Source organism: Chiloscyllium punctatum, chromosome 10, assembly GCF_047496795.1.
Source record: "Chiloscyllium punctatum isolate Juve2018m chromosome 10, sChiPun1.3, whole genome shotgun sequence".
NCBI classification, from domain to species: domain Eukaryota; kingdom Metazoa; phylum Chordata; class Chondrichthyes; order Orectolobiformes; family Hemiscylliidae; genus Chiloscyllium; species Chiloscyllium punctatum.
The window spans coordinates 97,713,734-97,741,364 of NC_092748.1; the positions used below are offsets into that span (position 1 = coordinate 97,713,734).

The window sequence follows — 27,631 nt, forward strand, 5'->3', positions numbered from 1 at the left end:
TAGAGAACTCTTGTTTAAATTTTATATTGCATTGGGTAGGCCACAGATGGAACAGTGTGTATGGTTCTGGTCACCACACTATTAGAAGGATGTGTTTGCACTGAAGAGAGTGCAAAGAAAGTTCACCAGGATGTTGCCTGAGAAGGTCTCAGTTATGACGAGAAACCTACCTCATATTGGTAGGCTGAGTTTGTTTTCCCTGGAGTAGAGGAGGCTGAGTGGGGATCTGATTGAGATAAACAAAATTATGAGAGGCATAGACAGGTTAGATCATAAGAATCTTTTTCCCATGATAGGCATATCTATGCCAGAGAGCATAAGTTTATCGTGACATGTAAGTAGTTTAGAGAGGATCTGAGGAGAGAATTTTCACCCAAAGTGTGATAGAAATATGAAATGAGCTGACTGAGAGGGTGGTGGAGGCAAATACTTTTGCTACATTTAAGAAGTGGCAAATTGGTGCTCATAGAGTCACAAAGACATACAGCATAGAAACAGGCACAGCAGGTCAGGCAGCATCCAAGGACAGGAGCAGGAGAATTGACGTTTTGGGCATAAACCCTTCATCTGGATTAAGGGCTTATGCATGAACTATTGATTCTCATGCTCCTCAGATGCTGCCTGACCTGCTGTGCTTTTCCAGCAACACACTCTCAACTCTGCAGCATCTGCAGTCCTCACTTTCTACTACAACATTTAAGAAGCATCTGGATGAGCACTTAAAATGCTAGGGCTTTGGACAAAGTGCAGGTAACTGGGATTAGTGTAGCTTGGTGTTTGTTGATCAGACATTGTGGAAGGGCCTGTTTCTGTGCTGTATGTCTTTGTGACTCTATGAGCACCAATTTGCCACAACAACCATGACCCGAATGTTCAGGTTCTTTGTTTTGTTAACATTTGTAAGAAAATAAACATATTTTGACATGGCACTGTGTTATTCGTGGATTTACATTCATAATGAAATGGTCATCTCATTTGGCACTGATGTAAGTAGAAGATCATGTTTGCTATTATTTATCAATGCACTTAACCATTGTCTGCAATATTAACAACGTGTGCTGTCAACATATGCATTGATTAGCCAGATCTTCATTATCTCATAACTACAGAGATGATTAGATATTAGACATGCTTACTATTAGTTTGATTGCCAAGTAGAAAGCTCTGGTTAGACCACACTTGGAGGATTTGGTTGGGTTATACCATAATAAGGATGTATTCACCTTGGAGGAAGTGTGGTATCGGTTTATCAGAATGATTTCATGGACACCGCAAGTTGCAAGGAGAAATTAAACAAACCAGGAATGTATCCCCAGACTAAGGTGTGATTTAACCAAAATGTGCAGGATATTGGGGTGAACAGATATGGTCAATAGAGCTAAACCATTTCTACTAGTTAGCCATGGACAAAGGAGCGGCACAGTGGTTAGCACTGTTGCACTCACAGTGCCAGAGACCTGGGTTCAATTCCCACCTCAGGCAACTGTATGTGTGGAGTTTGCACATTCTCCCTGTGTCTGCATGGGTTTCCTCTGGGTGCTCCGGTTGCCTCCCACAATCCAAAAATGTGCAGGTTAGGTGAATTGGCCATGCTAAATTGTCCGTAGTGTTTGGTGAAGGGGTAAGTGTAGGGGAATAGGTCTGGGTGGGTTGTGCTTCGGTGGGTCAGTGTGGACTTGTTAGGCTGAAGGACCTGTTTCCACACTGTAAGTAATCTAATCTACTCGTAAGGGAGAAAGATTAGAGCTAGACATTTCAGGAATAACAACAGGAAGCATTTCTTCACACAAAGGGTGACCGAAACTATAAAAAGCAATTGATGCCAGAGAAATTATTGATTTTAAAATTGTAATTCCACTTTGGGGAAATCTAAAACTAGGGGATAAAGTGACAGAATAAGGGGACACCCATTTAAAACTGAGTTGCAGAAGAATTTCATCTTTCCAAGATTGGTGAATATCTGGAATTCTCTAACTTGGGGAATTCTGGAGACTACATCGCTGAAAGTAATCAAAGGGGTGAATGGATTTTTGAAATATTAGGGAATTGATGAATCTGAGGAGCTGGCATGAAACAGAAGTTGAGACCTGGGGCAGATGAGCTATGATCTGATAGAATGCAAGTACAGTCTTGACAGGCTGAACTGCCTGCTCCTGCTCCTACTTCTTATATTTTCAGATTATTATTGACAATATCTTTTAAGGGACATGGGACAGAGATGGTTTATTTGGAGTTAGGTAACAGATCAACCAAAATACTCTGTAAATGTTGAAACAGGATTGAGGAGCTAAAGCCCTCATCCTGATAAGTGCCAGCAATGATTTAATGCTCACTGAAAACAAAAAAGCTAAAAAATCACAGCAGATCAGGCAGTATCCATGGAGAGAGAGCAAGCTAACGTTTCAATGGAGAGCGACCGAAGCTTCCATCTGCCCAGTTTCTGCCTCACTTTGCTGATACGCTCCCCCCAAGACTTGGCGCACGCCCCAGCCCCCCCGAACCAAATACCCAGCACCTTCAGGTGGTCGGTCCTGACGGTGAAAGAGATCAGGGATTGGTCGGCCCAGCTCCCGAAGAGCATGGCCTCGCTCTTGCCTTGGTTTACCTTGGCCCCCGACGCCTGGTCAAACTGGTCACATATGCACATGAGTCTGCGCATGGAAAGTGGATCCGAGCAGAAAACAACAACGTCATCCATGTACAGGGAGGCCTTAACCTGCAGGCCCCACTGGCAGGAATATTCACCCCTCTCAGGCTCGCATTCTTCCTGATGGACTCGGCAAATTGCTCTATGCAGCACACAAACAAGGCAGGAGAGAGAGGGCAGCCCTGCCTGACTCCAGATCTGACTGGGAAGCTATCTGATTCCCACCCATTGATTGAGACTGCACTGACAATATTGGTGTAGAGCAGTCTGATCCAATTGCAGATTCCCTCTCCAAAGCCCATTTTGGAGAGAACATCTCTCATATACCTGTGTGATATCCTGTCAAAGGCTATCTCCTGGTCCAGGCTGATCAGGCAGGTGTCCAACCCTCTGTCCTGCACGTAGGCGATCGTATCCCTGAGGAGTGCGAGACTGTCAGCGATCTTCCTGCCCGGCATAGCACAGGTATGGTCAGGGTGAATCACCAACCCCAGAGCAGATCTGACCCAGTTGGTGATTATCTTTGACAGAATTTTGTAATCTGCATTCAACAGTGATATTGGTCTCCAATTCTTGAGTTCCTCCCTCTCCCCCTTCCGCTTGTAGATGAGGGTGATGATGCCTTTCCTCATGGATTCACTCATGGTACCTGCCCGAAGCATACTGACATATACCTCCAGCAGGTCCTGACCAATCAAGTCCCACAGAGCGGAATAGAGCTCGACTGGTAAGCCATCGCTTCCAGGAGTTTTATTCTTTTTCGAAGGACTCGAGGGCCTTGGTCAGCCCGTCCAGAGATAGCGGCTGGTCCAGCCTCTCCTGTGTTCTGTTGTTTAAGAACTCCGTGATAGAGGAAAGGAATGACTGGGAGGCTGTGCTGTCCGTCGGCTTCGCGTCATACAGACAGGCATAGAAGGATTTACTGATTCTCATGACGTCAGCCTGAGATGACGTTATCGAGCCATCTTCTTCCTTCAGGCTGCTGAGCACGGAGCTCTCTTGGTGCACCTTCTGGAAGAAGAATCATGAGCACGTCTCGTCCTGCTCCACCGAGCAGACCCTGGACCGGAAGATTATCTTGGAGGCCACCAAGGCAAAGAGCGCGGCTTGTTGGCTCTTCACCTCCTTGAGGTCCTCCGTGACATCGACCCCCATCGTCTGCAGCAGGAGCAGGTTCTGCCTACTTTCCTGGAGCTGGGACAGTTTTCCCCGCCTCTCTCTCGCCTCCTGAACACCTTTGAGGATGAAGAACCTCTTGATGTTCCCTTTTACTGTTTCCCACCAGTCCGCTGGGGACTCAAAGAGGGGCTTCACGGTTCTCCAACCTGCGTAGTCCCTCTTGAGCTCCCCAATGTTTCCCGGAGTTAACAGCTTTGTGTTCAGCTTCCACATTCCCTTACCAGCCCGCTGCTCGTCCTGTAGGTGACAGTCGGCCAGCAGGAGGCAGTGGTCAGAGAAGAACATCGGCTTGACGTCGGTGGATCTGACCGAGAGAGCGCATTCTGCTAGTGCTTCATCAACGGGTTACAAATCACACCAGGTTATAGTCCAACGGGTTTAATTGGAAGCACTAGCTTTTGGAGCACTGCTTCTTCATCAGGTGGTTGTGGAGTGCACAATTGTAAGAGACAGAATTTATAGCAAAACTTTACAGTGCAATGTAACTGAAATTATACATTGAAAAATACCTTGTTTGTTAAGTCTCCCATCTGTTAGAATGACCATGATAGTTTCACTTCTTTCGTATGTAAATCACAAAACCCCTTTTAGAAGTTACATTCTCAGGTTAACTGTAACAATTGGTGTCAGCGCAGATAAGATGTTGAGATGTTGAAGGTGTTAGCCCCCTGTGTTCCCTGTCTGTGCCATAATGTTTAGACTGATTCTAATCTAAAAAGTGAGTTAACAGAGTCTTACATGGATTCATGCAGTTTTTGAGAAAGTACAATTAAACCTGTTGGACTATAACCTGGTGTTGTGTGATTTGTAACTTTGTACACCCCAGTCCAACACCGGCATCTCTAAATCATCAATTGGTTGCAAGTTAAAGAGCCTCCCTATCAAACAGAGTGACTGTATCATAGCCGCATCTTTCCTCCACAACTAATTATCATTCACATAAGATTTCAGAGCACTAAATCACAAGGTGTTGTTTAAAATTAAATTGCACTTCTAAATATTTCTTATTATATTGGTTTCACTTTTAAAAAGAAACTCTGGTTAAGTTTATTCTCCAGAATAAAGACACATAAGAACAGTACTTCTCATGTCTTTATTAGCCTATTAACTTTATGCACAAAGATTTTCTCATGGCGCTTGCAGATTATGTATTTTTTGCCAATGTAAAGAGGAATGGGTATGAAAAGGCATTATTAGTCCTTGTACATGACAGGTAGAAGCACAAACAGAATGGTTTTATACAGAATACAAAACATCTCCGTGCAGTGATTAAACTAAATATACATACATAAGCAAAAATAATGATAACAATAATCATATCTTTTATTGGACCATGAATAAAATGTCCTGCCAGAAGTGACAAAAATAAACTATTTCAACATACAGAAAGAGAAATGTGGCCTTTAAAAGAACATGCAGCTCAGAGACTGAAACCAAATGGCTGGATAGCTTCCTCGTCTTCTTCAAAGTACACTGTTAGATATTGACTTTGTTGGACATATTTTATGTTCTCAACTTCACCACCATGGTTGCTTGGTTTCTGGAAATGAATTTCAAGCTTGTCCTGTAATTCTTCCTCTTCCATGGCATTCTTGATATCTGATATCATCACAGTTCGCTTGCAAATTCCATTAAATGTCTGAAAGAAAATTGGAAGGATGAGGTTTGTCACTACAATGTTTAAAAGTATTGGGGTAACACTCCAGACATAATAATGTTAATAAAGTCCAGATTCTGACTGAAGCCTGCACATTCACAGTCAGTTTTTCCACCTAGCCTGCACATCCCTGGAGACTATGGGCAATTTAGCAAGGCCAAGCCACCTAACCTGCACATTTTTGGACTGTGGGAGAAAAGTGGATCACCCAAAGGAAACCCATGCAGACACAGGGAGAATCTGCAAATTACACACAGTTACCCAAGATTGGGATTGAACCCAGGTCCCTGTCACTGGTAGGCAGCAGAGGTAACCACTAAGCCGCCAATATACCGCATCCCGCACACACCCCCCACCCCCCCATGGGATAGCCCCCTCTCCCACATTGGGAGAGTGCACTGTATTAAAGGCACTACATAAATCCCAGTTATTGGTGCTTTTGTTGCAGAATACATTGCTCATTAATTAATTAAAGCTGGGTACATTTTTAGACCACAAGGATTAACTGTTCAGCAAACAATTTTTACAGATACAGTTTTTGTACATGTACCTTAGTGAGGTGACAACAACATACTCACCTGAAACTTCTCTAATGAATAATCCTGCACAGATTCAACAGACACTAAACAGGATGCTTTCTCATTTAGGATAATTGTGAATTTCTTCTTTTCCGCAACACGCTGGGCAGCTAAAAGAAAAATCCAAGATATGAGGAATTCTTCAACATTAATACATGACATAGGGGTGGCCAAATTCACACAAGGCTTCAGCGCATACTTAGAAACTTACAATTGCTTCCAAAGAAAAGAACTATCCAATATTCAGTTTGATATCCATATCGATGGAAATAGTGGCAATGCGTGAGATTGTGATTTTGGTCCAACCTGTCTAGGCCAATCAGGTTTTCCAAATTAAACTAACCCCATTTGCCTGCATTTGGCCCATATCCCTCTAAACTTTTCCTATTCATGTACCTGTCCAAATGACTTTTAAATGTAATTGTACCGGCCTCCATCACTTCCTCTGGCAGTACTTTCTAGATATAAATCACCTTCTATGTGAATAAGTTGCCCCTCAAGTCCCTTTTAAACCTTTCCCCTCTCACTTTAAACCTATGCCCTCTAGTTTAAATTCTCCTACCGTCCGGAAAAGACCTTTGATATTCACCTTATATATGCCCTCATGATTTTCTAAGACTCTACGGCAGTATCAATGAGACTGCCTCTGCTGTTTCCAAGAGTGACATCTGGAACAATTAACTACTTGATGAGAGGGATCTTGTCCTTTTAAAGGGTGAGGCATTGCTTTCTATAGCCTGCTGGACAATTGTTGACCACTGCTAATTCACCTAACCAGGGGCAGAGCTAAAGCTGGTAGGGTCAGGATCACTGAGGCTATTCAGATAGACCCCATCAATATGAAGGGTTGGGGTTTACTGGTTGATAAGGGCAGAGGTGGGGTGTGGGTTTACTATGGGTTTGGTCTTTACTACTAGGTGAACCCTCCATGTTTCATAGGACAGCCAATAAGGAGGACGTTCCCATGAAGGATGCTGTCAGCATTTAACCCGACATGCCAGTGGGGTGTACCCTACTGTAGAATCACAATGGCAGTGGGAAGATGACCTTAAAGATGGCCCATAATTGGCCACATAAAGACCTCACTTTGCTTGTAAGCTGCAGCCATCCATCACTAGTGTGCCACTGGTAAAATGTCAGTGGTGGTGGGAATATCACTCAGCTTCCTTCATCGGATTGCCAGAAATCAGCATAGACACAAAGAGCTTCCATGTTGTGAATCCTTCTCTGTTTCTATGAACATCCACATGGTTCCCTTGCTGCAGTCTCCTGTCACTGATGTTCAGTTTGGCAGGCATGAAATAAATTCAAGGACAGCGATTTTCTGCTTTAAGCTTGGCAGGACTTTGCCATCTTCAGCCTTGTTGGGATCTTCAATTCTTCTGGCCTTACTACACACTAAGTATTAAGCTCATGAACTCTTCTATCTCTCTCTCTCTCCATATTTGCTGCTTTTCCAACAATTTCCTATTTTTACTTTAGATGTCCAGCATCCTCTGTATGTGTCTTCACCATTAGTTGGGCTTTTTGCTGAGATCACTTCCCTAAAACAGCGATGTCCTGCTCTGCCTATAACTATCAGCCAATGAGAAACCAACAGCTACAATCAGCCTTCACACCACTTTAGAGGCCATGGCTGCTGTTGGCACAACATGGAATTCTGGGAGCAGAGGGAAAAGTAGCTGACTTTTTGGAATTGCAGGGGGAATGCCTTTAGCAGCAAGGACAGAGAGATGGTTTTCAATGGCTCTGCCAAAAGGGCTGCCTGCAGTGAGGTTGATCATAGAATCCTAGAGTACAGATAGACACCTTTCAGGCCATCAAGTCTGCACCGACTCACTGAACAGCATCCCATAGCCCCCCCTCCCACCCTATCTCCATACCCCTGTATTTACCATGGCTAAACCACCTACAGGACAAATTAGCATGGTCAATCCACCTAACCTGCACATCTTTGGACTGTAGGAGGAAATTGGAGCACCTGGAGAAGACCCACGCAGACACGGGGAAAACATGCAAGCCCCACACAGACAATCACCCAAGGCTGGAATCAAACTTGGGTCCCTGGCACTATGAGCTAACCACTGAGCCACAGTGCCATCCTTGTGCAGCTGGTGCGAAATCCTCTAAATGGTCACTACTCAATCTTTGCAATGAAGGTCGGGAAGTTAATTCCTGGGATAGAATGCTACAGCTTCCTGGCGCAAACCTACTTAAATATTTTCCACCTTCCCAACTGTTTCCCAAGAAGGGAAGATCCTCACTGTGTTTCTATTAGACTCAAGTCAAAGCTTGTGGTTATCAGTTCTATTAACATATTTACTGTTTAACACATGAGGACTATCCTGTGATTCCCTGGGCCCAATTACAAATGTCGCTTTTGAACTATTCGCCAAATATAGGATGAGGACACGAAATTAGAAAGAAAAAGGTTCCTGGGATCTTCCATTAATAATTATCACTGATCTGTCCAGTTAACTCTACTACTGGGAAGCTTGAGATCAGAAATGTTTAAGTCAGACCTGGTAGAGCAGTTGAGGGACAGGATGATTGCTTCTTTTAACTTTATAAGATTTTGGAGAGAGTAGATAATGCAGGTTATAAGAGATTATCTTAAATTGTCCTGAAACTGCAGAACCAGCATATATAGTTTGTGTTTGAATAAACACACAGTCACAACAGGCTCAACTTAATTCTAAATAAGTAGATCTCCAGTGAATTAAATCTGTGTCCATTGACTAGTAGGTGGTTAATCTATGGAGCAGAACTCTCTCAGGAGATGGTCAGAGAAGACTTTAATTCATTTCAGATGCAAACTAAATAGATATAGCGTTCTGGTATACAGCATAAATGTAATTTAAGACAATCCATGTGGTAACTGTCGCATTTTTGGAAGGACTTTAAAACTATGGTTTCCAAAATCCCCCATTGTTTGGATTTTCCCTGAGTCATTTCTGGTTGTGCTGGAAAGTAATCAATTGAGATTTATTGTCTTGTGTGATCAATAATCCTGGGATGGCAGAAAAAAACATATGAAAAGAGACTGATTCAGTTAGAACTATATTCACTGGAGTTCAGAAGAATGAGAAAGGATCTCATAGAAACCTTTAAAATTCTAACAGGCTAAATGCAGAAAGGATTTTCCTGAACACTTGGGAGTCCAGAACCAGGGGTTACAGTCAGGACTGCGATGAGGAGAGATGTCTTCATCCAGAGAGTGGTGAGTCAGTCACAGAAAGTGGTCGGGGCCAAAACACCAAATGTCTTCAAGTTCTTACAGCTATAGTTCTTACAGCTAAAAGGAACAAAGGAGAGAGTGGGAACAGGGTACTGAGCTGGATGATCAACCGTGAGCATATTGAATGGCCTACTCCTGCCCCTACTTTTTATGTTTCTATGCATCATGTGACTTCAGACCTTGGCAAGTAATTCTATATTAAAGATATGCTCTGACTCTCTCTTCACCTCTCCCTGTTTGTATCCTCAATAACAGCAAATTGAATTGCTTTCGGGGCCTTTCTCTCTCACACATCCAATCGACAATTGTAGTGAAAGGGAAAATATTTCACTTACTTCCTTTCTCAACAAAGGTGACCAGGGCAGTTCCAGTATTACGATCATAACTTACATTCTCCACCTCCCCTCCACCTAAACTGGGCTTTGAAAAGCTAATTTCCAACTTGTCTCTCATCTGTTCTTCGGGAAGGTTCTCTGGAATTTGGGAAACTTTCACCGTCTTCCTGCAGATGTCAACGTGTACCTGAAAATATTATAAAGATATTTTAAGTAAAACTTTGAGTAAAAAGGGTGGATAAATTAACTGTCCTTGCTCTGAATGCATGAGAAATCAATGAACATATGTCTGAAGCAATTGATTTTATTCATTATATATGTACCTTATAACAGACAATAGAGAATAGTTCGATAAGAGACCATATGAAGACCTAAAATTCTGAGAATATTTCAGTAAATTCAATCGTCAATATTCTGACATTGCTTCACATGCATTTACCTCAAACTTCCTTGCTGTGCCCAGTTTGACAGGATGAAGCTTCACATCTAGTTTCCCAGGATCCAGGTTTATGTGATGTTTGGGTATTTTCAGAATTGTATTAGCAACTTTAAGTGTAAGATTAAAAAAAAAAATAGAGAGAATTAAATGGGAAGATATCATTTCAGCAGCTTCAAGAAGGAGTGAAGAGATAAGATTAGAGACCTATAAGAAAATAAGAAATAGGAGCAGGAGTAAGCTGTCTGGCCTGTCAAACCTACTCTGCCATTCAATAAGATCATGGCTGATCTTTTTGTGAACACAGCTCCACTTATCTGCTCTCTACCCAGAACCCTTAATTCTCTTATTGTTCAAAAATCAATCTATCTGTGCCTTTAAAAAGGTAATGGAAAGTCATCATACTCCCATAGGTTGCTTTCTCATTAGAAAGAGATGACTGTCAGTGACATAATCCTGAGGGTCACCATGCCTCAGATGAGGGGAAGAGGTTGAGAAGGTGAGACTTCATAGTAACCTCAGCCAGTGCTAGAATTGAACCCATGTCACTAGCATCATTCAACAGCCACCCGACGAACTGAGCTAGGCAAGGCCAGCATTTGGCACCCATCCCCAAATCACCTTGAACTGAGTGTCTTGCTGGTCTACTTCAGAGGGCATTTAAGAGTCAACCACATTGCTGTGTGTCTGGAGTTGTGTAAAGACTAGATGAATGTTGGGCACCAGATTTCCTTCTATAAAGTCAGTGGTGAACCAGATAGGTTTTGATAATCCTAACCATTTCAATCCTAACCATCTTTACTGAAGAGTTGCTTCCTATTCTAGATTTGTTAATTCACTGAAGTTAAATGCTACCAATTGCCATGGTGGGTTTTGAACCCTAGCCCTACTAAGACTACTTATCCAGTGAGAGTCTGGTGCTGGAAAGGCACAGCAGGTCAGGCAGCATCCGAGGAGCAGGAGAATCAGAAGCATCTACAGTCCTCACTTTCTCCTACTTGTCCAGTGACATTATTACTGCATCTCGTTCTCTCCAGTGCAGCAAACCCATTATATAATGATTTACATTTCTCTAAATAAAATGAGGCCACGTCCTTTTAGAGCAGGAATGTCATTTTTGCACACTGTGAAAGGATAATTGAGAACTCCCAGAATCTTGTAGTCTTATATTAAGAGTAGCTAATTACCTTGTTCATTTTCAAAAGTGATTAAGGCTTGTCCATTCTTAAGAGCCAGTGATACTTTAGGTAAGATGACATAGCAGCACTTGATCTTCAAAAAGTCTTCTCCCTCTTCAGCTGTTGGCGCACTTTCTTTGAGTTTGGTGAATCTAATATTCTTCTCAGGCAAAGTTGCCTTAATCTGTACAGAACAAAGACCAGATTGACAATTAGATTCCTAAAGGTTTAAAGAAGATTAAACTAAACTTCTCCAGCAGTTTCAGGTTTAAACTGTTTTGTACGTAATGAAAGACAAGGATGTTTACATCCATGTAGATGTGTGGCTAGAAAGTTGACCCAGTTAGATCTGTTTCACTGATATAAAATGAACTCAAAATCAGCACGATTTCAAAGACCAGCATTCTGCACCACAAAATGACCCAAGCAAAAACATTTTGTTGGTGGTCACCCTAAAACGGTAATTAGTCCTCATGCACATGTGAATGAGGGCCCGAATGTATGTTTAAGGTCCACAAAAACAAACTGGGATACTTTAAGTAAAATGGATGTGTGTGAAGTATTTCCTTGGAAAAAGGAACATGCCCACTCATGGCAATAACCCATGGTCTTTTATCCTGGCCTTTTAATACATGGAGAGAACTGCTCTGTAGCTACCACACAGTTCAGGCTATCCAGGAAACTCTCCTCGTCTGACCACTTGCCATAGGTTTATTGGATGGACTTACAGATTGATAACCAACCTTTTATCCATATTAAAACACAAGACATCAAGTCCGTAGCTGGCACTTCAATTGAGAGCTTCTGCCCAAAAGGAAGGAACGTTACCACTGAGGCACAAGACTTCATCTGTAAAGCTGGTCTGTTCAGGTTTCTCTAGTTTGTATGTAACCACAAACATTGGGTAGTGACTTTGTTTTTTTTATATAAAACCAAGGTGGGAATTATCAGCTGCATACACTTAAATGAGATAACAGAAAATGGAGAAAATAGAAGGGCAAAAAGATGACACATATTCCATCACAATAAAATCTCCTCCACTCACCTCTGTTTGTTAAAATTCAAATGTTAATTCAAAATATTCAGCAGGGAAAAGTAGACAGCTTCAATAAAATGACAAGTACAGAAGTTTTGCAAGCTCTGTATTCAATCTTGATCGTATCCCACCTGGAGTACTGTGTATGGTTTTGATCAGCATTTTATAAAAAAGGATACAGAGCAATGGAGCAAGTGAAAGAGAAGTGTTTACAAGGGCAGTACCAGAAATGTGGAGAGTAAACCTATCAGGAAAGGACGAACAAGCTACATCCCTTTTCCGCCAAATGATACATGGGAACAATAGAAAGGATACAATTCTTTTGAGGATGCAGGAACAGAGGGACCTGGTTTGATAGTGCCTATGTCATTGAAAGTGGTAAGACAAAGTGAGAGAGCAGTTCATAAATCGTTCGGGTGTTCTTGGCTTTATTAATAAGGTAATTAATAGAGTACAGGAGCAAGAAAGTTAAACTAAACTTGTATAAGACACTAGTACAGCCTCAACTGGAGTATTGAATACATTTCCTGCATTCACACACTTAAGGAAAGATATGAAGATACTGGACAGAGCCCAAAATAGATTCACAAGAATGATTCCAAACTTTGGAGAACTTAGGTCTGTCTTGGAAAAAGTAAAACTAGGAGGAGATATGATGGAAGCATTCAAAATCAAGGGGGAATCCGGACAGAATAGTGATGGACAAAAAGTTTCCTACTTGTGAAAGGATTGAGAACAAGAGGGTACAGATTTTAAGTAATTGATAACTGAAGCAAAAACAGCAAAAAATCACGCAATAAATGGCTATGTTCTGGAATTCACTGCCTGTGAACATGGTGGTGGAAGGTCCAGTTGAATTTTTCAAATGGGAATTGACTGTTATTCAAAAGAAGGAGTGTGTAGGGTGAAAGCAGGGGAAATGGTACCAATTGAATTGCTCATTCAGACAGCCAGTGCAGACACTATGGGCCAAATGGCCTCTTTCTGAGCTGCAAAAATTTTGGAAATTTTCTCCATTAAAAAAGGAGCCTGATGGGGTGACCTAATACAGTTGTTTAAAAGAACGAAAGGTTTTTTTTATAAAATAGAGAGAATGGATTCTTGCAACTATAAAGAAGAGGCCATTAAATTCATATCCTCATTAAGAAACTAAAAAAAATTCATAAGAACCTTTTTTATTTAGATTGTCGTGAATACTACAGGGAGTGGCTAATGTGAATACCATAGATAATTCAAGTTGAGGCTAGTTAAGAATAAGATCTGGAAGGGATTCCAATTAATGGAGATATTGTTAGATGAAGAAAGAATAGGAGATGGCTCAAGAGGAGCATTAATGGACTGATTAGGCTGAAAGACCTGATTTGGTGCTGTATGTCCTATGTAATCTTTAGTAGCTCCAGCAACCATTATCCAATCAGTCTCAGACAAATGAAAAATGACAAGGTGTACTTACATCTATTTGAAAAGAAAGCGGGATTTAATGAGCAGCAAGGATGCAATTTTCTTCATGACACAACTCGTAATGGTTACCTTGAATTTAGCATGTAGTAGGCCACATTCCTCTTGCTTAATTCGGAGTTGTTTTTCAAGTTCAATCAGTCGTTCTTTTAGTTGTTCACATTCAGTCTCTTTATCAAAGAGTTTCTCCTATGGGAAGAAACATGCTTCAAATAACTTGCAATTAAATCTGATTTCAAAATAGTGATACACAGATTCAACATTCACAACAAAAAAATCTCAACCATTACCTAAAATTGATCTGTTAGTGGCTTTGGACTTCTTATTAAAGGAGGAATGTAAATCTACTGGAAGTGATTCAAAGGAGGTTTACTACATTGATAGCCAGAATGAAGTTGTCTTATCAGCAAAGCTGGACAGGCTGAGCATGTTTTAATTTAAGTTTAGAGGAATGTGGACTGACTTGATTAAAGCCTAAAGTTGCCAGACCATAGGACTGCTTTCTGACTGGAAAGAGAAAGAGGTGACTGATGGTGATTTTAGCGTGAGTGTCAACTACAGTGTTTGACTGAATCAAAATCATACTAGTTTTGTCCAAGATTCTTGAAGGTCATCAGGCCTCAGGTGAGGGAAGAGCTTGAGGAGGAGAGCCCTTCGTGGTCACCTCAGCAGGAATTGAACCCATGTTGTTGGGGCCACTACAACAACCATCCCGCCAACCGAGCAAGATTGTGAAAACTCTTGTGGCAAGGAGAATGCTGAAAGGATTTTCCCTCTTGTGAGTCAGTCTAGAAATAGGAGACACCATTATAAAACTCTGGGTTGCCCTTTTAGAACAGAGCTGAGGGCATTTTATTTTCTCTCAAAAGGGTTGTATCACTTTGGAACTCTATACCTCAAAAGACAGTGCATGTAGGATCTCAATACTTTTAAATCAGAAGTAGATAGATTCGGTTCTGAAGAAGGGCGACTAGACCCGAAAGATTAACTGTTTTCTCTCCACAGATGCTGCCAGAGCTGCTCAGTCTCTCCAGCAATTTCCATTATTGCTGGTATTCTGGTATTTCAGATTTCCAGCCTCCAGAGTACTTTGTTTAATGCTACTGTAGATAGGTTCTTGTTAGGCAAGAAAATCAAAGGTTATCAAAGATGGACATGTGGTATTTAGAATACAAACGGAGCAACCTTGATCTTATTGAATGATGAAGTATGCTTAAGGGGCTAGACGGCCTAATTCTGCTCATAACTGATATCTCTTCTAAAAGTCACTGACAAAAGTGCAGCTTTTTCTCTAACTCAGGTACATTCTGGATGAGTTAAGCCTTATACCCAAAAGATGCAACACTTACAGCTTGACCAGTTGAAATTAAATCCATGAATATATTAATTTAAAATTCTGGGAATGTTCTATAAAGTTTGAAAAACATACTACAGAAAAGTTGATTCTTTGCCATTAGGATTTCTATTTCTGTGCTTAGACTTTTATTCATTTCTGGGAAGCAAGTGCTGTTACTGGCAATGCCAACATGCACTGGCCTTCATAGCAGTCCTTGAGAAGACGGTGGTGCCTTTTGAATCACTGCAGTCCATTTGCTGTAGATATACCCAATTGTTACTGAGGAGGAGTTCAAGCTTTAGACCCAACAACAGTGAAAGACTGGCAATATAGTTCCAAATCAGGATGGTGCATGGCTCAGACAGAAACCTGCAGGTTGTATTCTACATTTGCTGGTCTTGTCCATCTAGGTGGCTTGCTGATTTGAACGTGTTGTCTGCAGTACGATCAGGTCTAACCTCAGATGAGAGAACATTAATAGGTATTGTGTTATCTGAGCCAATAAGAGCTTTGGAATCGTACTAGCCTGCCTGATGCCATCATTGATATAAGATTGCTCCTAAAATGAGTTATGGATGATACATCCATGTTATTGTATTTGAAAGGTCAGGATCATAATGTACAAGGATCTTGGACAAAACTAATATGAGTTTGATTGAGTCAAACACTGTAGTTGACACTCAATTCAACACTACTTTGGACCTTGCTTCAAATGCTGACTAATAGTCCAACAGGTTAAATTGGAAGCACACTAGCTTTCGAAGGAGCGACGCTCTGAAAGCTAGTGTGCTTCCAATTAAACCTGTTGGACTAAAACCTGGTGTTGCGTGATTTTTAACTTCGTACACCCCAGTCCAACACCGGCATCTCCAAATCATCTTCTCTTACCGTTAACTAGCGTGGAACCTTCCAGGATGTGAACAAGCAGATATGATCAGCATCTGCCATCAGTATGATGTGAAATGCTATGTTCCGTATTCCCAAGCCTTTAAAGAGTTTTAGAAATTGTTGTTTAAACTCTCATTTGCTGGTTTCCAACTGACCACTGCATTTACTTTGAGGAAGTGTTTAAGAGCTATGCAGACTCTCCTGCTGGTCACAGATAAAAGACTGTGTTTTAACAATTTCCTTTGTGTTGTTAGGTTGCCTGGAGTTAGCCTTTGACCTTGTTCAACCTAGCCATGCAGTTAGACAGATATAGATTGTAGGGTAAACACCCTCAGCTAATTAAGGCTGATAGAACAGCGTTCACAGCTGATAGCCAGTTAAAATGTGTATGTTGGCTGTTCACGGCAATGTTCACACTCCAATCTTGACTCCCCTGGTCTATGAATGTCCCAGGAGAAAACATTAAGTGTATCAGTCGCTTTTAAAATTGGCTGCCTTGTATTTTCTGAATTTGGAATTCTATAATGAAAAGAGTACATAACCTTGGCATTCTGCAGTCTGGTGAGACGGTCTTCCTGTTTGTGGACCTTCTTTGTGTAATGTCAGGACACTTTTAATTGAGGCTTTATGCCTTTTCTGTATGTCAGATGTAGTACTGTCATGGTTCTGCATCCTCTGTGTTGTTCTGACTATCTAAGCTCCTGGATCATCTGGAAGATTTTTAGGCATGCTAGGGTAGAATTAATTGCTCACACACTTCAAGCTCAGGTTTTCGACAGTGCTGTCTGTGTTGGCTGTCAGACTGGTCTGATGCTTGGGTTGGTTTAAAGTCCCTTGTCCAATGTACTGTGACATTGCTAGGCTTCACTTAAAGTTGTTTGAGCCACTTGACTCCAGTTAATCACAGTTGCTATCAGTTAATGGGATCAGATCTATATTCATGCGAGCAAGCAATAACAGGTTTTGCTAAACATGACTATACCATCACATAAGCGATGGTAAGAGAGATATCTTCTGGAACCCTTTTGTCTCCGGCTCCAGTTCCATGTGATTTCATGTCACTATGACAATGTTTCCTTTGTACATGCTCAGTAGCTATTCCTTAAGGAATTGTTAACCTTGTGCCTGCAATTGCTGGGGTTACAATGAAGGTCTCTGCTCAACACTGCCCCTTACCCAAGGGGACCTTCAGGTTAAACTCACAACCGGTCATCTCTGTGAGAGCTGGTTAGCTCAATTAACTCAGTTGATTGATTTGTGGTACTGAGTGAAGCTAACAGCATTGGGTTCAGCTGCCACACTGGCTGGGATTACCATGAAGGTTCTGCCTTCTTAACCTCAGCCCTTGTCTGAAGCATGATGATCTTCAGATTAAACCCAACACCAGTTGTTTCCATCTAATTAGAGAGCAGCTGTCTGGGACTGTGGTGAAGTTATCTTTCCCAGCCCAAATGTTTATTAAGTGGAGTCAGTGAACCAAATATATATTGGTTGTGGGGCGACTGCACACCTTTTTTTTAGTTATCTGAAAAATGTTTTGTGGTGTTTTTGGATGCACTTCAGCCCCACGCTCCTGATCTTTGGATATCTAGGGTGGAGAAGAATAGGCAGATCTACTCCTGGGCCTACCAGGCTGGCAGTAAACAAATCCAGGAAGCAGGGTGTGGAGGGGGTCATCTCTGCCAACTGCCTGCCAGTCTTCTGTGGTTATGTTCATGCTCAGGCATCCTTAGAGACTGAGCATGAAGCATCAGAAACGCGCTTGATGCCAGTGGGGAATACAGTGCTTTATTTCCCCTCCAACTCCATTTTGATTTAGCCCCTTCCCGCTCTCCCAACCCCTCCCTAACTTTTGGTGATTTGCATCGCCTGTAATGGGCTTTGATTTTAAATATCCACTTGGCTACACTGACATTTACTGGTCATGGTTGATACTAAAAAATAAGTATAAAGGAGACCCAGGGATGGGTTTGCTAGAACTAGCCAATGAAAGCCACAAGTCGTCACTCTATTTTGGTGTTCAACAATAAACAATGTTCCTTTTCCAGTTGGATTTTCTGAGTTATAACGCAAGTCTTTGAAACTATGAATTTCATCAATTGACTTTAAACCTTCAAAATATAAACAAAAAGTAAAAAAAAATGATATTTACCTTAAAGGACTGCTCTGTCTTTTGAATCTCTCCCTGGAGCTTCTCATGCTCATTATTCAGCTTGTACAGTTCATGAGAAATTTTCTTCCTCTTTTCCTCTGCATCCAATTTTGCACAGATTAAATCTGATTTTATGCTTTCTAAGTTGTCAATTCTACTCTATTAAAAAAAAAGCACAAGGCACAATATAATTCCAAAAAATGTTCTACATCTACTACATTTTTAAAAAATGCATACATTTAAGCCTTTTGTTTAGAATTCATATGACTAGTTCTCCATCAAATGGCTGAAACCAGCTTTTGAACCAATTGATTTTCATTAAATATGAACAAGGGGCTATTTCACTCTATTCATGTAGCCTGAATAAAGTGAGTGCACATTTAAAAGTTACCAATACTAATTCCCAGAGTGCTAATAACTAATGTTTGCAGACGTGGACAATGGAATACTGCACATCTGTCGACCATCAAGAAAAAACATTGAAACGAGTTGCCGCAATCCGTGGAGTTTCTCAGAGGACAAAATGGTCAACGTTGGCAGATATCAGCATGATTTCTTCCAATGACTTCCAAAACGTATTCCCAGAAATAGTGGAGAATTGGACAAGTTCACCATGTTGAAATATATCAATCCCTTATTCTTCCACATACCAATCTTTTCTAAAGGTAAGTAGCATCACCTCTGCATAACCCATAGAATTTAAATTGTTTCTCCCTCAGCTTTCTGCAATTGGAGTTCTTGTCACCCCCCACCCCCAATGCTAAAGTTATTATTCCCTTTGAGCTTTGTCTCATCTTTTTATTATCTATTCTGTAGACTCAAAGTATGTTATGGCCATGTGCAAGAGGGATATGGATATTTGAGTAGACCTCAAATTCAGATAAAGATCAGGAAATAATTATCTGATTACTTTCCTTATCTGAAAATGCTTCAGATTAAATTTTGGAGGCAGTCACTGAGACTGAGAGTTAGGAACTGCATGAGAAGTAACTTGGAGGGACCTGACCTTGAGGAACAGAGAACCACAGCAGGAATGTTTTGAAAAAAGTATGTTGGCTCTAGAACAAATCTCAAGACATGACCTAAGCCACCGTTTAAAATAGGGAGTGGGCCAAACAGTAGAAGCACATGAAACAATGATGTTTATCATAACATTAACAGAATCTAAACATTACACAGAATCTAAGCATACTTCAGGTTTGAGTCATAGAGTTGTACCACATGGAAACAGACCTCTTGGTCCAACTTGTCCATGCTGACCAGAAATCCTGAATGAATCTAGTCACATTTGACAATAAGACCATAAGACACAGGAGCAGAAATTAGGCCATTTAACCCAGAGTCTGCTCCGCCATTCAATCATGGGTGATAAGTTTCTCAACCCCTTTCTCTCAGTAACCCTTGATCCCCTCGATTCTCAGTTTTAAATATACTCAATGACCTGCCCTCCACAACCTTCTGTGGCAATGAATTCTATAGATTCACAACTCTCTGGCTGAAAAGGTTTCTCCTTATCTCTGTTCAAAAATGTCTTCCCTTTACGCTAATGCTATGCCCTCAGTCCTAATCTTTCCAACAAATGGAAACATCTTCCCAACATTTACTCCAACCAGGCCATTCAATTTTTTAAAAAGGTGTCACGTTAGCAATTTTTCAGTCCTCTGGGACCCTCCCTGATTCTAGCAATTCCTGAAAGATCACGACTAACGCCTCCATTATCCCTTCAGCAATCTCCCTTAGAACTCTGGGGGCAGTCCATCTGGTCCAGGTGATTTGTCCACCTCAGGTCATTCAATTATTCTATCACCTCCTTCTTGGTGATGGCCATCATATTCAGCTCTCCCCCCTCACTCTCTTGAATCTTTGGGATATTACTTGTGTCTTCCATCGTGAAGACTGATGCAAAGTAATTATTCAGTCCCTCATTTGCCACCATTTGGTTCATATTCCTCAAAACCCTTCTTATTCATGTATCTATCCAAATGCCTTGTAAGGGTCATATTGTACCAATCTCCACCACTTCCTCTGGCAGCTCATTCCATACACGCACCACCCTCTGCATAAAAACATTACCCTTAGGTCCCATGTCTTTTCTCTCTCACCTTAAACCTATGCCCTCTATTTTTGGACTCATCTATCCTGGGAAGAAGACCTTGGCTACTCACCTTATCAATTTGTAGGGTTATGTGGAAAGAGTAAGAAAGTGGGACATAACTGGTTGACATAATGGGTTAAATAAACCCCTTCTTGTCAGTATGATTCTAAATTGGGAGATATTAATAACTAATGAATTGTGTCATGCATGAAATTCCTTTATTGGGCACTACATTTTACAAAAGGAACACTGTCTTTATTATAATCTCAGAAAAGTTTTCACAAGAACATATTGGTTTCATTCAATACACAAACAAAATCACCTCTCACAAATAAACTGAAGGAGTTCAACCAATTCAAGTTGGAAATGTTCAATTCTTCTTGCTTAAATTTTCTATTTATAAATTTTTGACAATGAATTGAATTCACAAGTGCAATTTACAATTAATGCAATCGTGACTTAGAAACATAATATCAGCTATGATGACACGATCACAAGTGAATAAAATCAGCTAATTGTCTTATCCTTATTCAGGAGAACCTCAGTTTTCTCTTCTTCTTACTCATGACACACCAGTAAAAACTGTTTTTATGATTAGGTGAAGGTCAATCTAGAATCACAGCAAGATAGGACTAGTTAGTCAAGTCATAGAAGGGCTGTGAGATATTCTGTACCTGCCACAATTCTAACTCTTCTTCTGCTTGCTGAAGTGTTTTGCAAAGGCTCATGTTGTTCTGCAAGTTCTCTTGAATAATTTCAAAATCCTGAAAAACCAATCGGGAAAGATTAGTGACAGACAAGATGAAGAAGTATACCGAGAAAATGAATAAATAAGTTTTCTTTTGGGTATTCATCAACCAGTTATTTTCAGCTATACTTTACACACAAATAGAACCAATTATGTTATCAGTAGAAAACCAATACTTGTTGAAAACTTAATGATAATAATTACTGAACAATTAAATGTCAACAGTGGAGTGCTGGAAAAGCTCAGCAGGACAGGTAGTATCTGAGGAGCAGGACAGTCGAGCATAAGCCCTTCACCAGGAATGAGGCTTGTGTGCCAGGTTGGGGGAGTGGGGGAGTGGGGGAGTGGGGGAGGGGGGGAGGGGGGGTTAAGAGGTAAATGGGAGGGGGTAGGGGCTGGGAGGGAAGTTAACTGAGAATGCACTAGGTAGATCAAGGTGGGGGAGAAGGTGATGGTTGGAGAGGAGAGTGGAGTGGAGTTGATAGATGGGAAAGACAATGGACAAGTAAAGACAGTGGTGCTGAGTTGGAGGTTTAGGACTGGGATTAGGTTGGGGAGGGGAAATGAGGAAACTGATGAAATCCACATTAATCCCGTGTGGTTGCAGGGTCCCAAAGCAGAAGTTGAGGTGTTTGTCACCTAGGCGTTGGGTGGTTAGGGTTTGGTGATGGAGGAGGCTCAGGACTTGCATGTCCTTCGTGGAGTGGGAGGGGGAATTGAAGTGTTCAGCCGCTGGGGTTGGTTGCTGCAGGTGTCCCAGAGTTATTCTCTGAAATGATCCACAGTTGGCAACCTGTCTCCCTGATGTAGAGGAGACCACATTGGGTGCAGTGGATACAGTAGATGACATTGGTGGAAGTACAAGTAAATTTCTGTTGGATCTGGAAGGACCCTTTGAGGTTTTGGAAGGAGGTGAGGAGGAAGATGTTGGCACAGATTTTGTGGTGGCAGGGGAAGGTGCCGGGAGTGGGGTGTAGGCTCAGGGTTGGGGAGGTTAAAGCATGGATCTGACAAGGGAGTCGCGGAACGAATGGTCTCTTCCAAATGCTGATAGGGGTGGGAAGGGAAATTTATCTCTAGTGGTGAGGTCCGTTTGGAGGTGGTGGAAGTGGCAGAGGATGATGCGATGTATCCAGAGATTAGTGGGGTGGGGTGGGGGTTCTGTCCTTGTTACTTAGGGAGGGGTAGGGTTCAAGGGCAGAGATGCGGGAGGTAGAGGAGATGCGCTGGAGGGCACTGTTGACTACGTGGAAGGGGAAATTTGAAGAAGGATCTGTTACTTTGAGGTGGAATTGGTCATCCTGGGAACAGATGCAGTGTAGGTGGAGGAATTGGGAATAAGGAATGGCGTTTTTACAGGAGGCAGGGTGGGAGGGGGTGTAGAGTTGAGAGTGATTTGCTGGAAAAGCACAGCAGGTCAGGCAGCATCCGAGGAGCAAAAATTGACATTTCGGGCAAAAACCCTTCATCAGGAGGTGTAGTCCAGATAGCTGTGGGAGTCAATGGGTTTATAGTACAATAGTACATATCTGTGGTTAGTTGGTAACCAGAGATGGAGGTGGACAGGTCCTGGAAGGGGAGGGAGGTGTCCGAAATGGTCCAGGTGAACTTGAGGTCAGGGTGAAAGATGTTAGTGAAGTTAAAAGTTGATGAACTGTTCAACCTCCTCGTGCGAGCACTAGATAGCGCCAATACAGTCATCAATGTAACAGAGGAAAAGGTGGGGAATGGTGCCAGTGTAGCTGTAGTTCCACGTACCCGACCAGTACCCTGTACACGTTAATCCGCCATGACGAAGGCCTCCAAGCCCTCCATTTCTGACATTCCAGATTTAAAGACAAAAATGTCACAACATTTTCAATAAAGTAGATGGCAATATTGCCATTAATCATTTAAATCTTCAGAAATAGGGACAGTGTTCTTATAGAATGTGTTATATTTGAATGGATAATTCCATATCTAATCAAATTTATAATCAATTTCCATTCAATAAATAAATTGTTGACTCTGAAAATGAAGGTTGTAAGCTCAAACTTCGTTCCAGCATCTAAATCAAAGTGGCTATTTCATTCTGACACTGGCAGGGTGCTGCACTGTTGGAAGTTCCACCACCCTTTAAATTTTAAATCAAGGTTCTGTCAATATGTTCAATACACACTAAATATCCCAGTTAGCTATGTTAAGAAAAGTATTGAGTTTTTCAATGTCGTAACCAGCATCATAAGACCGCATGAACATAAGACATGGCAGCAGAATTGGGCTGTTCGGCCCATTGAGTCACCTCCACCATTCAATCATGGCTGATATGTTTCTCAAACCATTCTCCTGCTTTCTCCCCATAACCCTTGATCCCCTTACCAATTAAGAACTTATCTATCTGTCTTAAATACATTAACTGTATGTAGACTTGGCCTCCACAGCCTTTGTGTCAGATTCACAATCCCCAGTTGAAGAAATTATTTATCACCTCACTTCAGTCTGAGGCAGTGGCCTCAGGTCCTAGTCTTTCCTACGAGTGGAAACATCTTCTCCGTGTTCAGGCTATTGAGGCTGCTCAATATTGTGTAAGTTTCAATGAGATCCCCCTTCATCCTTCTAAACTCCACTAAGTTGAGAGCCAGATTCCTCAATTGCTCCTCATACAACAAGCCCATCATCCCTTCCAAAACTGATCAGCTGGACATTCATCTCATTGTAGGCTGTATAGATGAAATAGCTGACATATTCATTGACATAAAACAGGCATTCCATTGCTGAGTAACTGACCATGTGAAACACTCTGGACCATTTCTGAGGTATCCTCTCTTTCTTTAAAACTCAATAGCAAATGATACAAAGCGAGGTATCGAACTGTGGAAGGTGCAGAAATAAAACCAGTGTTGTCTAGCCATAAATCTAGCGAGATAGTTAATCACAAGCACAAAGCCTGTAATTTTTCTCCAAGTTCTAATTTTCTTATAGTATGGTGAAAAGGTTTTTGCAATATTGCAAATCATCCAAAGATGCTGTGGTTCATAGAATTTTATTTAACATTATACATTCTTTTGACTAATATACTTAGAAAGTTAAAAAAAATCACATAATTCCAGGTTATAGTTCAACAGGTTTATTTGGAAGCACTAGCTTTCGGAGCTCTGCTCCTTCGTCAGGTGGTTGTGGACACCTGATTAAGGAGCCGTACTCTGAAAGCTAGTGCTTCCAAATAAACCTGTTGGACTATAACATGGTATTGTGTGATTTTTAACTTTGTACACTCAGTCCAGCAATGGCATCTCCAAATCATACTTACAGAATGTGAGACACTAAATTCTGCAGCTGGATGTCTGTCATCCTCTTCCATACCTGTTCAAAACAAGGCAGTGAAATCAATTTATATAAATGTTAATTGAATTTCTTGCATAGACCAAATGTGATAGGAGATGATAAACATGTTTCCACAACGGAATATGTCAATATAGTTGGTTTGGCAGCAGTCTTACAACTTTCAATGTGGGTTAAATTTAAGGTCAGAAAAGGAAGCGCCTAATTATAATTAGTTTGTCCAAGCCATGCCGACTCATATTGATGTTTGAACTCTGATTGAAACAGTGAGTCACAAGAAACAGGAAAAGTTAGGCCAGGACTAAGCTCAGTAGCCAAACCCCAAGTTTGTACAGGCCTACCCAAGGCAATGTTAGAGGTACATTTGGCCCAACGTGAAGGAGTAAACACTCGTATTTTCGGCTGGTCACACATTTATAAGTGTGAAAAATATTTTAACAGCATTGTTACGAACAAACAGGGAAGCAACTTCAACTCAGAAAGACTGTCGAAAGTGCCAGAAGTCGTTCGACACCATCCAAGAGGTTTATTTGAAATCACCAGCGTTTAGAGCGGTCTACAACCTGCCGTTGTGTGACTTCTGACCTTGTTCATCCCAGTCCAACACCGGCAACCTCCACATCATGTCAAAAATTTTGTCAGATGTGAATTGCAATGTACAAAGGACACGCTTACGATTAAAATCGATTATTTTTTTTAAGTGAAACCCTTCAGATCATTTCAGACGTAGAAACATTCCCGATGATTACGCCGCCGAGCGTGAAACCCCGTGTCTCAGCCTGAAATGTTGGGGAAGGGGCTGGAATAGAGGTTTTCTCACCCTGAGGGGAGGATCACCCAACCTCCCGGTGCCCTTAAGTCAAGCGGCGAAACGCGATCGATGGGTTTTATCGGAGCTATTTATACGACTGCTTGCACCGCCTTGTTCCGCTGTTTGTTCGCAACTTTACTTTCAGTTTCCAGAACTACTTACTGGAAATCATCTGACAACTGCGAAATATTATACTTTAAACAGGGAGGCAGACGTTTGCACATACCTTTATTTATTTTCACTTAATCCCCCAATTTTGCAAAAAAAAGGGCTAAACTCTCATCTTGGACCCCAAGTGTACCAAATGAAGTATTTTGCAAATCTATAAACATAAGCATTAAAATTGCTCTTGATTTAAATGCTGGCTAGCCTGCCAATTAAGCAATCAAAGATTCAGAATTCGGGATAATATTCCTGCTAAGGTTTTATTTTTTTTTCCCAGCACCCATGGTGTGTGTGTGCAGGTGTGAGACACAGTGAAAGACACAAAGTGCACCAATCTTTATTCAATTTCCACCATCGATAGCATTTTATTTTTTTTATATTTTTTTTCTTTTTTTATTTTTTTTGTTGTTTTTTTTTAACCCCCCCCCCCCCCCCCACACTACCGCCTAAGTGCGGTAGTGCTTATTTTTTCCCCAGCACCTATGGTGTGTGTGTGTGCAGGTGTAAAACACTGCTAAGGTTTTACAGAGCCCTGACCCACATTGTTATTGGAAGGAAGTGTTTTCTTGTAGATTAATCCGCCTCAGCCGCGATAGGGTCAAACTGAAACGATTGGGTTTAAACGCGTGCAGCCAGACACGGAAATCCAGCTGGAAATTCCCAGTTCGCTGATTCACAGCCTTCGCCTAATGGCCTTCTGCATTGAGATCATAATCATAGAATCCCTACAGTGTGGAAACAGGCCATTTGGCACAACAAGTCCACACCTACACTCCGAAGAGTGTTTTTCCAGCACCACACTCTTGACTCCAGCATCTCTAGTACTCACTTTCGCCCTTTGAAGACCCATTCCCCTATCCTATATTTACACCCTGATTAATGCACCTAACGTATACATCCCTGAACACTATGGACAATTTAGCATGGCCAATTGACCTAACCTGCACATCTTGGGACAATGGGAAGAAACTGGAGCACCTGGAGGAAACCCTCGCAGACACAGGGAAAATGTGCAAACTCCACACAGATAGTCGCCCAAGGCTGGAATCAAACCCAGGTCCCTGGTGCTGTGAGGCAGCAATCCTAACAGCTGTTGCCTTAAATATAAAATAAACTACAGAGGAACCTCGATTAACTGAATACCAATTGTCTGAAAATCGGATGATGTGAAGGAGGTCTCGCGGTCCCGATGGAAACATTACATTAAGAACTGATCGCGTCTTTTGTTGATAGAGATTAAACAGGCACCATCTCCAAATGACTGACTGCCCACCCTCTCTCTCTCTCCCCCCACACTTTCTCTGGAGTTCTACATAGAGGTGTACCCTAACCCCCTTCCCCAGATAATCTGACCAACACTGTCCTGTACAGGGCAAAGGTGGAACCTGTCAAAAAGTTTCAGTAAAAAGGTGTGGTGGTGTGTGTACTATTTGGACACTTACCTTACCCTACGAAGGCAGCTGCAGCAGTCTTTCTGTTAGTGTCCAGTCCAGCTGCCCCAGAGAGAGGGAGGGGGAAGGCGAGGGGTGGTGTTGGGGGTGGCGGGCAGTGTTAGATGGGATTGGGGGCAGGGTTGAGGGAAGGCGGGGCGGGGGGCAGTGTTAGATGATGTTGGGGTTAGGGTTGAGGTTCAGGGGGTAGTGTTAGACAGCGAGGGAGGGGGGGATGGGGGATGCGGTATTGGGGCTGCAGGGAGGTGTTGCACGGCGTTGGGGGAGGGGAGGTTGAGGGTGAGTACAGTGTTAGACGGGGTCAGGAGCAGTGTTGTATGGTGTTGGAGACGGGGCCTTGCGCGCTGTGTGCTGCTGCAGTCTCCTGAACGGGGAGCAGACTTTAAAAACTCCGAGCCCCTGAGGTAAGGCATTTAATCGATTAACTGAATAATCAATTATCCGAATGAAATAAGTGCCCGCCCAACATGTTTGGATAATCGAGGTTCCCCTGTACCAGAATCAGATTCATATCCCAATATTCTCAGTCCAAACATGATCCATCAGTCAAAAATGAGCTTATGATGTGGAGACCCCCGCTAACCCTGACAATTTAATAAACATAACGTCATTGTCACAGCAGAAATTAGCACTGCTGACTGCTTTAAAATGTTTATTAAGAAAATGTTCAATACCGAAGCAAAGTTGTCATATTCTACCAGGCTGCACCCTCATTAGTGACTGGTGACTAGTGACTGATGGTCACCATGCCTCAGGGGAGTGGTCTAGAAAGACATTCTTTTATGGCAACCTCAGCTGGTGTGGGAATTACACCCACGCTGCTGGCATGACTCTATATTAGAAACCTGCTGTCCAGCTAACTGATCCCTCACCCCATGGAGGGGCCCGTGTTCAATTACAGCAAGGCCTGGTCATAAATATC

At 41.9% G+C, this 27,631-nt stretch overlaps 1 protein-coding gene across 4 annotated transcripts; it reads right to left on the reverse strand.

The window, feature by feature from the left end:
• Window positions 1–4,900: 4,900 nt before the first annotated feature.
• LOC140482386 (N-myc-interactor-like) lies at window positions 4,901–25,221 on the reverse strand. Of its 4 annotated transcripts, none has more exons than XM_072579794.1 (10): window positions 25,103–25,221; window positions 24,251–24,303; window positions 20,888–20,977; window positions 18,119–18,277; window positions 13,815–13,931; window positions 11,258–11,432; window positions 10,074–10,180; window positions 9,635–9,821; window positions 6,062–6,171; window positions 4,901–5,465 (listed from the first exon to the last, which is right to left on the reverse strand). In XM_072579794.1, exons 2-10 carry the CDS (start codon window positions 24,299–24,301, stop codon window positions 5,247–5,249), a joined length of 1,215 nt encoding a protein of 404 aa, XP_072435895.1. In that variant the 5' UTR covers window positions 24,302–24,303; window positions 25,103–25,221; the 3' UTR covers window positions 4,901–5,246. The 4 variants fall into 4 exon arrangements, with proteins under 4 accessions (XP_072435895.1, XP_072435896.1, XP_072435893.1 ...); XM_072579795.1 differs by lacking the exon at window positions 25,103–25,221 and adding an exon at window positions 24,958–25,045; XM_072579792.1 differs by lacking the exon at window positions 25,103–25,221 and adding an exon at window positions 24,868–24,922.
• Between the last annotated feature and the right edge of the window lie 2,410 nt (window positions 25,222–27,631).

What these genes read in the sequence shown, in the direction of transcription:
- LOC140482386 (XM_072579792.1), bottom strand. Translation starts at nt 24,907, where the DNA reads ATGATGTGGAGGTTGCCGGTGTTGGACTGGGATGAACAAG. An exon ending in AAGAGTTAGAATTGTGGCAG is followed by an intron (nt 18,278 to 20,887) that starts GTACAGAATATC and finishes TTTTTTTAATAG; the next exon opens with AGTAGAATTGACAACTTAGA. An exon ending in ATTCATTAGAGAAGTTTCAG is followed by an intron (nt 5,466 to 6,061) that starts GTGAGTATGTTG and finishes ATTTTCTTTCAG; the next exon opens with ACATTTAATGGAATTTGCAA.